The 11,872-nt window shown below is 41.7% G+C and overlaps 3 protein-coding genes across 8 annotated transcripts in view; 1 reads left to right on the top strand and 2 right to left on the bottom strand.

Moving 5' to 3' along the window:
* tnfaip1 (tumor necrosis factor, alpha-induced protein 1 (endothelial)) overlaps positions 1-2,788 on the bottom strand; it is a 10,562-nt gene extending 7,774 nt beyond the window's left edge. For 2 of the 3 annotated variants that reach the window (XM_063492683.1, XM_063492686.1), the window contains exons 1-3: positions 2,662-2,785; positions 1,369-1,724; positions 325-494 (exon numbers count right to left, since the gene is read on the bottom strand). In XM_063492683.1, the coding sequence (XP_063348753.1) occupies positions 325-494; positions 1,369-1,615 (417 nt within the window). In that variant the 5' untranslated portion in view covers positions 1,616-1,724; positions 2,662-2,785. Of the gene's footprint in view, positions 1-324; positions 495-1,368; positions 1,725-2,661 lie in introns of all 3 variants that reach the window. The other variant, XM_063492685.1, reaches the window with a different exon arrangement.
* A 294-nt stretch (positions 2,789-3,082) lies between these two features.
* Positions 3,083-7,276, top strand: ift20 (intraflagellar transport 20 homolog (Chlamydomonas)). Its single transcript, XM_063492687.1, has 5 exons — positions 3,083-3,205; positions 4,936-5,073; positions 5,157-5,242; positions 5,398-5,501; positions 5,997-7,276. Exons 2-5 carry the CDS (start codon positions 4,947-4,949, stop codon positions 6,076-6,078), a joined length of 399 nt encoding a protein of 132 aa, XP_063348757.1. The 5' UTR covers positions 3,083-3,205; positions 4,936-4,946; the 3' UTR covers positions 6,079-7,276.
* Positions 7,277-7,381: 105 nt separating this feature from the next.
* Positions 7,382-11,807, bottom strand: lyrm9 (LYR motif containing 9). 4 transcript variants are annotated; one of them, XR_010573931.1, is made up of 5 exons: positions 11,679-11,786; positions 10,464-10,595; positions 8,769-8,861; positions 8,613-8,686; positions 7,382-8,178 (listed from the first exon to the last, which is right to left on the bottom strand). XR_010573931.1 is itself a non-coding variant. In XM_063492690.1 (4 exons), exons 2-4 carry the CDS (start codon positions 10,587-10,589, stop codon positions 8,669-8,671), a joined length of 237 nt encoding a protein of 78 aa, XP_063348760.1. In that variant the 5' UTR covers positions 10,590-10,595; positions 11,679-11,786; the 3' UTR covers positions 8,196-8,668. The 4 variants fall into 4 exon arrangements, 2 of the variants coding, with proteins under 2 accessions (XP_063348760.1, XP_063348758.1); XR_010573930.1 differs by having other exon boundaries at positions 8,619-8,686; XM_063492690.1 differs by lacking the exon at positions 7,382-8,178 and having other exon boundaries at positions 8,196-8,686.
* Positions 11,808-11,872: the final 65 nt, after the last annotated feature.

Raw genomic sequence — 11,872 nt, 5'->3', positions numbered from 1 at the left:
AGGAGTAACCACAGAGGTTACATCATGGAGAACTGCAGCCCTGCTGTGTTCATCACTTGATCCCAGAGCTGAAGATCAGACTAAAGGCCGCGTCCGCACAACCAACAAGAATCAGTAATCTTATGATTATTAATGATGATGATAATGTGATAATTTGAGTGTCTAGAGCTACTCTCATTTGTGTAAGCTTACTTAGATCACAGTTTGGCACTTGAAAGTAGTTTCCAGTATTTCATTTTTGGGTACTGAAGCGCTGCAGTCTGAAGAGCAACAAAGTGCCCAAACACTGTGTGGACCGTACGAGTCAGTATGGATGGAACTGACCTGCAGGGAGTTTTGGCAGAGCTCCACTAGGCCCTGGACAAGGAAATGCTTTGCCTCGACCAGCAGCTCCTGGACAGCCTGTCGACCTTTGGGTAAGGCAACTCTGCCATCTCGAAGGTAACACAGGATGCTGCCAAAGTGCTTCCCGCTGCGGTCGATCAGGATCCAACCTGAACAAAAAGAGACAGTGCTGAGAATATGGACCTGCTGTGGCACCTGAAAGGAAACAGCGTGTAGCCGACATGACAGCAAACCCAACATCTCTGAGAGGAAGCTGTGTGCAAGTCTCGCTGGTGTTACTGCTGTCAAAATGTCTTATCCACTGTTGGACCGGCCTTTTATTATCAAGCCCATAGGTTTTTATTTCAGACACTCTCGGACACATTCATGGAGACCTGTCTCTAGCAAATTATAAAGGTCATAAAACTTTATATTTTAACTGGTCTGTGCAATTTCTGCGGCTTGCTGCTAAAACCTTGTTGGTAAACGGATCACTGTGAAACTTTTCTGCATGAGTTCATGGTAAACATGTTCCTGTTCATGTAAGAAAAAGCATATATGAAGCTTTAGAAGACAATTCAGCATTTCCTCTTCTGTGCTTGTCTGGGTGCAGATGTCAGAGTCTGACTATCAACAGCTGACAAGTCTGTTTGATATCAAATAGAGTTTAGATCAGTGCAACTCTGCAGATGAACTTCTCTATAAGAAAGACGTCTGCTGAAAAACTAATTGTTGCATAGTTGACGTCAACTAGCATTTTCCACAAACGACAGAGCGAGTTTAGAGCATGCCTCCCCACTATCCAAAAGCACCTGTTGTTTAATCAGTACAGATTAAAATAAATGAATAAATACTGGCAGCTAAAATTTAATTCAAAGTGACTGAAATTTAAAGTCAAGCTTTGATTCGTGAGCCAGAATCTCGACTTAAACATTTAGTGGAACTTTTGCAATCTTTCCTACTTTAAACACAGTGAATATATGCATGCAATGTATGTGAGGTTATACTTTGGGAAACTTGTATCTGCAGCTCAGAAATGCTCACCGTCTTTATCTGTGAACACTTCCTTCTTTCCACTGAACATAGCCTTCAGCATGGAGTTTTGCTTGGTCAGCACCTGCAGCGTCGTATAAAACAGCATCCCTCCAACGTTGAGCCGAACATACTTGTTGCCTAAGCCCACTGCTCCGTGATGACTACAGGTCTTGGTCTTGGGACAAGCCAGAGGAAGGTCTGGGGAGGTGGTTTCGGACTTGCTGAGGTCCTGGGGTAAGCAGCTGTCCCCAGACATGTCCCTTTGGAGATAGATGACCACCCTGCAGATGGAGGTCCGCAGGTCCCCCGCCGTGTTGACCACTATTGATGAGGCCGCCACAACCTCCTGGTGCTCCAGGTCATTCCTGAAAAAAACAAAACAAACAAGAGTCCTGAATTACACCCAAAAATTCTCTGTGGAGCTACATGGAGGTCAGCGTTGATCAAAACTGTTGCATTAATCATATAAAACACGCAGAGATGGAGGGGAATCTTCCCAGCCCAGAGTGGAAACCACCTTCCCTACTGCTATCGCTCCCTCAGAGGAATGAGGCTGGACCGGAAACTGAAAGGGTGGGGAGGGGGCACATATAATTAGTCACTGAAAAGAGCCACATAAAAAGCTTAAATCGCGTTTTATGTTTTTCCTTGGGAATGGTAGTAAAAATATTTATTTTTCAACTTTAAAATCACTACTAACGGGTAAAAGGCTAATAATAATAATAATAATAATAATAATAATAATAATAATAATCTCGTACAGCTTTTGTTGAGTGCGCATGTCAAAGAAAGAGACCGTTTAGCAGCAGAATGACTTTCAGCAAACTAACCAGATGCATTCACGTGTCAGTGGGGGGTCAGGTTACTCGGCATGCTTTGTTCGGTCGAAACGTTATTATGTACTCATTTCACACCGTTACGTTATTACCGATAATTCACCAGATTCTTTAAATAGTAACGCTAGTGGATTATTAGCTTTGCGTCAATGTTTCACCGCTAGTTCCTGCGCATGTGTGTTTCGCTAAGGTTAGCTAATGTTTGAGCAGGATGTCAAGACTTCGAACGCGAAAACCTGGAAATCCTAGATCTTGAAAATGTGTTTATGTGAGCACGTTTTGAATCTATTCAAAGATAGCAAAGCTTAAATATGACGCAGAGAAACTCTTTACTTTGCCAAGTAAGTGTGTCACACTCAACAAGTCACATGAAACTGCCAGATTTCAGTGGAAAGCTTAACGTTGTCGCCCTTCGCTACATCCTGAGAGTAAACGACACTAAATACGTCTACAAACATTTACTCACCGACCTCCCTGCGCTGTATTTCAGTTGTTAGATAAATGTACACCAGCAGTCAACTTTATCGCCGTTGCGTAACTGTTAAAAAAGAAAAAGAAGTTCAACCAACTCAAGCTCACGCCTTCTTCTTCCAGCGAGTTTACGCTGGCCAGGCCTTCAATTGCAAAACACAATGCTGCCCTCGTCCGTCAGTAACAGGTATTGCAAGACAAACTGCCCTGCCTTCATTGGATTGGAATGCTCGTGTACACGCCAGTCCCGTTCCATTTCATTCAGCTATCACGCCTCCCACAGGTCTTACCTTGGTTTTTCAGTTTTAACTCTTTGTTGCGACCGTAGGAAGCACCTTTTATAAAATACAGAAGTGCCTTCATATTACAGGGCTCTGGATGAGCCAGGTTACGGAAACAAACGCGCGCGCACACACACAAACACAAGGAGGAGCGTTTGGTTTCCCTGGCAGCGAGAGGATGAGGAGGAGCTTTGGTTGGTTGTTACTCTGCCACATAGTCAAACAACAGAGAACCGTCTGTGACTGCGGTTAGAAGAGGTAAAATCACACGTACAAGCGTTTTTTAATCATGTTAGGGGTTAATGAAACCGTGTTGTCCACGTAGGTTTATTAGCTTTAACGGGGTTAATGTGTTGCGTCCAACTAGCGTTAGTGAGCAGCTTAGCTAACTAGCTATTTGAATTAGCTAACTAATTTTAGCAAGCTAGCTAACAGTGTTAGCCTGGGTCACAGTTAGTGATTTCGACTGGCAAGAAATAGTGAGTAATACTACAGCTTTCTTTTGTTTTACTTACTCAGACCGTTTATAACGTTTTTGTACATTCAAATAAGTTAAGGTTAGTTTCCATTGTATCCGATGTTAATGTGATTCTGATGACTTACACTGGGGAAGCCTGTAGTTATGTGTACGTGTTTATTTAATGATAATTTGACCGTAAATAGTGAATAGAGCTGCTTGTAAAATGTTCGTTTCGAACCTGTCTGTCGCTGAAGACCACAGTTCAACGAAAAGTTCATTTTGCATGAACGGACCATATGTTACCGTTAGTGGCTAAACGTAACTGGACGTCCAGACATATAGTCAAAAACAAGGCTCCGACGTCTGGTTGGAAACACCGACGTCATGTGACCATGGCTAACTGAGGTCTTCGGTTTCAAACAGGTGGCTTCCCTGCTGCGATATCTTTGATTGTTAGCCAGTAGAACCAACACGATGACACTAAACTCCCAGAAACCTTCAATCAGCAGCAGCAGAAACAACCACAACACAGGGCTCAAAAGATGGTGCTGTGGCACTATAGACGTAACAATGACCTCACTAGACCTTCCAGTTTAGTTTGTTGGTTTCTTTACCTGCAGTTCGATCTATTTTGTGACTTTTGATGTTTTGGAAGACTGCAAATAATGAAGAAAAAGACAATATTAATTTAGTATTATTCTAATTATTTTATAACTTATGTATATATATATATAATAATATTATTATATTGAGGCACGGTGGTTAGCACTGTTGCCGCACAGCAAGGTCCTGAGTTCAATTCCACCATCAGGCCGGGGTCTTTCTGTGTGGAGTTTGCATGTTCTCCCCGTGTTTGCGTGGGTTCCCTCCGGGTACTCCGGCTTCCTCCCACCGTCCAAAGACATGCAGCTTGTGGGGATAGGTTAATTGGATAATTCAAATTGCCACTAGGTGTGAATGAGCGAGTGAATGTGAGTGCGAATGGTTGTCTGTCCCTGTGTGTTGGCCCTGCGACAGACTGGCGACCTGTCCAGGGTGTACCCCGCCTCTCGCCCTATGACAGCTGGGATAGGCTCCAGCGCCCCCCGCGACCCTGAAAAGGATAAGCGGAAGCGAATGGATGGATGGATGGATTATTATATTGTTGTTGTTAGGCACCACAGGGTGAGACTCTATATGTCACTGATCTGTCACAGGGCTAACACGGAGAGACAGACAGCCATTTGCACTCACAGTCACATCTATGGGCAATTTAGAATCACCAGTTAACCTAACCCCACTAACTGCATGTCTCTGTGGGAGGAAGCTGAAGAAAACCGATGCAAACACAGTGTTAGTAAATGAGGGCCAGATGACGTCATCTGTACTGTAAGATTTTATATGGGGCTGGAAAGCCTGCTAACTACAGTAGCAGTTAAAGGACTTGTTCTGGATGCTGATACTGATATCAAAGCTATATGTTTTATACGTGTTTAACTTCTCTCATGCCAGTCTTCCTCTATCACTCTTTCTGTCTCCTTTGTGACAGGCCCCGTGGCCATGGCTACAGACCCATTAGCTGAGGCAGGCTTTTATTTTGATGAACTCAACAAGCTGCGAGTGTTGGAGCCTGATGTCAGCCAGAAGACTTCAGAGCTCAAAGAAGAGTGCAAAGAGTTTGTGGACAGTAAGCACAGATCACATTTAGTTTAACCTGCTCTCCTAACATTAGCAGGTCCTGCATGTACAGACACGTGTTCTTCTTTACAGAAATTGGCCAGTTTCAGAAGATAGTGGGAGGTCTGATTGAGCTCGTGGATGAACTGGCAAAAGAAGCAGAGACAGAAAAGATGAAGGTAAGCTCGATATTTGAAGACTTTTCATTGGCTCTTGCAAAAGAAGTTGTAGTGCTCGTGTACTAAAGCTTTATAACATCTGAGTGTGTCTGTATGATATGTGATCATGAGAATAAGACTTTTATCAGGTATGATTCTGTGTTATTCTCCTTCAGGCCATTGGAGCCAGAAACCTGCTGACGTCTGTAGCAAAGCAAAGAGAGGCCCAGCAGCAGCAGCTTCAGGCTCTCATAGCAGAGAAGAAGATGCAGCTTGAAAGGTAATATAGGAAAAAAATGAGTGGGTAAAGACACTCATCTGTGCAGGACAGTAGGCTATGGTGTCCCATGTGTATAATCAGGGATATGACAATTCTCCAAAACCTTAGTTTTTTTTGTTTGTTTGTTTGTTTTACAGGATGTGAAACACAATAGGAAAAAAACACATTTAGCATAAATTTTCCAGCTTTCATCAGACCAGCAAGCTCCATGTTGTTGTTATTGTCACACAGTTATACAATATTGCATTTATATTGTATTCCAGTGTTTGTTTAATTGTAACACTCCTAAAAAAATAATAATAGTACTCGTGTGTGCCTAAATAAATGCCTTGTGTGGAGAACATATATATTTTCTGTGCAGGGTAGAAACATTTCCGTACACATGCTAGTGGAGGAGGCCCAGTGCTGACCTAATGTGTGGTAGGCATAAGTAAAGGTAGTCAGGTATCCCTTTCTTATGCCTGTCTGCTGTTTTCTGTTGTGTCCTTGTCACAGATATCGTATAGAGTACGAAGCTTTGTCCAAAGTGGAGTCAGAGCAGAACGAGTTCATCGACCAGTTTATTCTCCAGAAGTAAGAACTCCCGAGACCAAACAATCTGCGACTTTCCTCAGTGCCTATCCCATTTTCAGAGAACTACTCCGCTGCAGCTCCTTTTCCGAAGCAGTCCCAAAACTCTGACGTCACGGACGCCTCCTCCTCTGACGTGCTGCGTGTGAACTGACTGCCTGCTGTTTCCCACTGTGGACAGCAGGTGTGTGCATTTACAGTGCAGCGAGCTTCACGTGCTCATCTCTGCTGGCATTAAGTGTCTCAACATGTCACACCAACACTGAAGACGATGGAGCTATTTATACAAAGAGAACCTATTTATACTATTTATACTTTAGTCTGTATATCTAGTTTTATTACTTTTTGTATCAATGGAGATTAATAGTGCATGTGCATGTAGCTGTAAATAAGTTTCAGTTCAAGAAAAATGAGCAGATCAGGATGTTTTTGTTTTATTCCATTGGTTGGTGAGGCCAGTACATAAAAAACATTCTCCTTGTTTTCTCGTATGTGTATCCTTGTTATCCAGCATTCATTTGAGAAAAATGGTTATACTTGAATACTGTATGTTGCACAAAAGTATCACCTTTGCCTCCAAGCTGTAGAAGAGATGTGTGAGCAAAGTTTAACAATGTGCAATTAAGTATTGTGTTAATAAAGATTACTTGATATGCAAATATTCTGGCATTGTTTTACCTCACATAGGGAAGAACATTCAAAGCATGTCACGAGCCTAAAACTGCAGAGGGCAGTTCACGTGTGCTTTTATATACTGTAGGCCTACGGATGGAGTCACCTGAACTCCTTCCTGGTTGTGATAAACTGTGGCTGAAATCTGATCTCGAGTCAGTTCTTTTTCTTTCAGTACTTAAATAGCAACACTTGAAAATCCTCATTTACTAAAAGAAAAGAGAAATATCTTTGCTTCTCTTCGCCTGCGATCCTGGATCGGACACCCTCCACTGATGCAACATGAGAGCAGCTTTTCTATTCGTCCAACCACCGACTAGACATTGACCTGCAAATCTGCTGAAACAGGCCTTTAGGATCTAACCCAGGAAGTCTGAAAGGGCAGCCTGACAGCTAAAGTACACTTTGAATGATTTTCTTTCAGGTGATTAACATTGATTTTGTTGTTGACACCATCAATAGGAGTTCATTATATTACACTGTCTGCTTTTTCAAACGTGTCCATCACCACTGTGTGCAGTACACTGACCGTAGCGCTCAGACTGTATAATGGATGTCACGACCGCTAACATTACAGAGTAATGTTAGTTACAGTTCAGCCTAGGGCTGGTTGATGTGGCCTCAGATCCAAATCACGATGAACATTTTATCTTTATTGCAACTACTGAATAATTATTTTATATACATACACACACAGTGCAACAAGACCGTATTAACAGCTCTTCACTTGTCCCACGTTTTGTCACGTTCCAGCCTTTTTCATTTTTCACTTCAAATTTCGACACACAACACACCATAACCCCGTGCAGTCAGGTCGTACTGTAAATATGCGAACTGTTAAAGGTGGGATATTTTTAATTGGTGACACGATTGTCCTCCAAGCGTTGCAACAGATTTGTAGTATTGTTGTTGGATGATGAAATGTTTTTCTCCCTTATGTTTGAAGTCGTCTTTACTAAAGTCAAACGTGTCCAAACAACAGACGTGAGATTTGAAGTTGTGCACACAGCTCGATGTGTTGATTTGTTTGTTTTTCTCCATGATGCTGCAGAAGGCACAGAGTCACGTGACAACACAGAATTTTAAAAAACTGAAATAACCGACACGGGAAAGATTACGTGGATTAGAGATTCCCAGTGTCAGTTTTGATTCCTTTTTGACTGCCCAGCTCTAGTAAGGAACACAGCTGATTTGATGCTAGCTGTCTCAAACAAAGTAGTAAAGTGTATTTCAGGACAAGAATGTAAAGTACTTCCATACCGGACTTTTACTATTAACAAGTACGGGCAGCGATATGGTAGCAGCTGTACTTGCTGCCATCTTCCATGTTCTCTTTCTTCTTCTTCAGCATGGAAGATAATCTAGAACCATTGTAGGTCGTATGTCGTCCCCTTCAGTTCTGCTTCTACATCATTACATACGCAGCCTGAGGAACCTACGGCAGTAAAGGAAAAACAAACAAAAAACAAGTACTGTAGCATTTTTCACAGTTCTGGTACGAAAGTTAGTACCTTTTTTAGTAGGCTGTAAACATATTTAAAGTTTTAAACGTGCATTAAGGTGGGAGTCGCTTCTGGCGCCATGCTCAGATAACACTGGACCAACTACTGCGTGTGTTCATCATTCAGACACAGAGGCGGTAGAGGATATTGATATGTATATAAAGCATAAAACCATGAACTCTTTGTAGTTCGCTGAATAGTTTCAGTTTCCATCTCCTGTTCGACTTTTGCTCCAAGGAACAAACCAACTAAGTTCATGATTGCACATTTAATGGCACAGTTTGAGAACAGTATTTACAGCGAGTCATTGGTCATCCCTCAAAAAAAAAAACATAACACCCTGAGCACTCGCAGACAGGGACAGCACCTTTACCAGTGTGACTCCAGGACAGCCCTGCAAAATGCACCGCCGTGGACACGCTCTCATTTCTTCTTGGTATACTGTGAATGACAAACGAAATGAACATTACACTTTATGTTCATGTGCGTAAGACCTTGGAGGTCTTCTTTCCTTTATCCTTACTTTATCGAGAATCCAGTCAGCATCTGCAATCGCTCTCTGGATGATCATCTGTATCCTCTCAGGGTCGTCTTCATCTGAGTGGCTGTTGTAACCCTGGAAACAAACAGCAAACAAAGACTTTATGATCTTGGCAGAAACTACTTTCAGCAGTAATGATGATGATGATACATTAATGGTGTATGAGTCACAGTTATTGGTTGTTATGGTGACCATAAACATGTCAGCACTATCTAAAAATACAAATCAATAGTGCAGCACAAAGGTCAAAGGTCAGGAGTTTGCCTTCACAGGAAACGGCTCGTTAACAATTCGACTGTTCTAGTGCTGCTGCCAGCCAATCACATCACAACAGAAACCGAAAATAAGGTTAGTGATGAAGGCAGCGATAGATCGGCCTCTTCACGTCACTGCAACAACCGTTTGTAGAACTGTGCACGAGTTCTTTTTAAGATATTTTGTTGCTTTTCTCCATTTTATATTATTATCTGTTTAAAAATGGTCAAATTTTTAACATTTCTGTTGACTTAAAATACACAACACACGTGTCTAAAGTGGTCAGTATGGACTAAGACTGGTGTTTTCAGTACAGTCAACAAAAGATGAATTCTATTCAACATCACCCAAATCTCCTGATACAAGTCATTTCTGATCCCCATAATGATATACATCACAATATTGGCATTTTCTGTAAATTCAGTGAATAGTTTATATAACCAACACATTGAAAGTACTGCTTGTTTTTTACTTCATTGAAATAATAAAAAGTTAAATAAATATGATTATAAATAAACCCCACACAGTCACGTGTTGTGTGTTTTGAACAAAACCATATATGTATATTTATCTTCGTGATTCTTTGTGCTTCTCATTCGTAAACACGCGATTCTTGCTTAGGTGGTGTCAGAGGTCTGTGGTGTCGGTGTCTGTGGCGGGGGCCGGGTCAGATTATGCACAGCACCGTTTTCTGCTCCATGTCAGACTTTGTTACAGAGGTAACCCCTCGTTTAGGAACGAGCCCCTCGATTTGTTTCGTATGGTCCTTCTGTGTTGCCGTGGTGACTACTGTCATCTAAAGCGGCGGTGAAAAAGTATCGCAGTTATCGGTGTATTTCGCACAATACAAAATAAACGGTAGAGTATAATATGAAACAATCGGCTTTGTCATTTGCTATATTTCATCACATCACACGGCCATAAATTCAGTTTTATTTATAAAGCGCTACTCTCCTCAAGGCACTTTATATTGTAAGATCAAGACTCTACAGTAATACAAAGATTACTGAATTATCCCCAAAACACAGCAGGTTGGGTGGGTCTCTTCCTGTTAAAGTGAAGTTCTTCCTCCCCACTGTCACCCTGTGATCGTGTGACTGTTCTCTCTTTATTAATGCCAGGTCCCTAAAATAACTATTGCTGTGAACTGGTGCTTAATAAAGACGGCTCACTAATTCTGCATTGAGACAATTTTCATCGTTTTCCCGATCCTCACTATGTGCAGGATTATATGAATACTTCATGAGCACAGGTCTTGCCATTGATTCTCAATGAGCTGTTTAAAACCATTTCTCTGTGTCAGATGTGATGTAGCTCTGTTAGTCTTGTCACACAAGAGTCCAGAAGGTATTAAAGTTACCGTCACAGTTTCACTTGGAAAACATTTTGCTTGTCATTGATCGGTGCATAAGATGACCTCACCTGTCTTATGGCATGTCGATAGTGTTGTTGCATTGCTGTGGACGGTAACTGCCTGCAGCACCTGAGCAGGTATCGATACAGCTGCAATGGAGTGTGGACCAACTCGGCTCCAGCTAAAGGTGGCATCCCTTCCTGGTTAAACATAAAAACGGACTCTATGTGTAGACTGCAGATGTAAGAACATCTGGGCTGAGTGTGTGTCAGCAGGGGAAAGCACATGCGTTTTAATATAATGTTGTGAAGCTTTTATAGAGATGATTCCCCAACAGCAGTAACACTAACAAGATGCCTGGAAACATAAATCTGGTACAGGCATGTGGTTAATGATTTCAGACAGACGAAGCATCTGTACAGAACAAGTATTAGTAATGCCAACACCAGTGTTGTGCCAAAAACTGATTTCCAATGTTTCTGTGTGTTTTTTATGTGTAATATCTTTACGTATGTTGGTTAATAGACTTCAGTGAACAGATTACTCTGAAAAAAAGACATTTTTAATGTCAACAAGATGTTTTTTTTAACTGGAAAAATTAAGGCTATATAAAAGTCACTGCCAAAAACTGACTGCAGCTTCTACCTTGTGACATGAATGTTGTTTGTGCCTCAAGATGACTTGATATCATTCATGAGGGATACATTTGACATTTGTTTCACATATTATAGACCAACAAGTTATTTATAGCAGTTTAAATACGAGCAATCATTTTTTGGCACAACACCGGCCTGGGTCAGAAAGGACACTGGCTAGCTTGTGAGGTTTTGTGTAGGTTTGGCGCCCTGGGGAAAAGAGAGCTGGGCTAAAGTAGTTCAAAGTACATTAAAAATAATAATAGTGACAAATGGAGATACAACAATACCCCAGATACAGCAGAGACGTGGACAACATAAAGATCACCTATCAGCCACAAACATGAAACAGTCCATCATTCAGTTTCCAGTTAATGAAGCAGGACTACTCTCAGTTAGCCAGCTAACTTGGAAACTTATTCCAATGTAGCAATATTAAAAAATAAAAAGCTCCACGTGGCAGTAAAATATTTCGGTTTCGCTCTCGGTGTTTAGAAATTGCTTTCATCCTGACCTTCCAGATTTACGCTTGGCTGCTCTGGATGTAAACAGTGTTGCTAACTGAGGCTAGCTAATCACTGACAGCAGCATTCTTTTCCACAGGTCGGAGCTACACTGTTACTATAAAGCACGCGTGGGCATGCTTACTGTAGCTGTGAACTGTAGCTGTCAGCGTGAACGAAACATCACAGAACTCTCCTCAGAGTGCTCTTACCAAACTTCTATGACCACTGCATTCATAAGCGCCGACTATAATATTACCCGGATGTACTTGATGCCCCGTCTTCTTCTATGGTTGGCAAATATGTTACAATGAAGGAGCATCGACTCCTGTTATTGGA

Source organism: Pelmatolapia mariae, linkage group LG14 (genome assembly GCF_036321145.2).
Source record: "Pelmatolapia mariae isolate MD_Pm_ZW linkage group LG14, Pm_UMD_F_2, whole genome shotgun sequence".
In the NCBI taxonomy this organism is placed as follows: Eukaryota; Metazoa; Chordata; class Actinopteri; order Cichliformes; family Cichlidae; genus Pelmatolapia; species Pelmatolapia mariae.
This window is presented reverse-complemented; position numbering and strand designations above follow the sequence as displayed.

Coding starts and splice junctions, on each gene's coding strand:
- ift20 (XM_063492687.1), top strand. CDS start 4,947: ATGGCTACAGACCCATTAGCTGAGGCAGGCTTTTATTTTGATGAACTC. Junction 5,074..5,156: donor GTGCAAAGAGTTTGTGGACA/GTAAGCACAGAT, acceptor TCTTCTTTACAG/AAATTGGCCAGTTTCAGAAG. Junction 5,502..5,996: donor AAGAAGATGCAGCTTGAAAG/GTAATATAGGAA, acceptor TCCTTGTCACAG/ATATCGTATAGAGTACGAAG.
- lyrm9 (XM_063492688.1), bottom strand. CDS start 10,589: ATGCCACCTTTAGCTGGAGCCGAGTTGGTCCACACTCCATTGCAGCTG. Junction 8,862..10,463: donor ATCGACATGCCATAAGACAG/GTGAGGTCATCT, acceptor GTTTGTTTCCAG/GGTTACAACAGCCACTCAGA.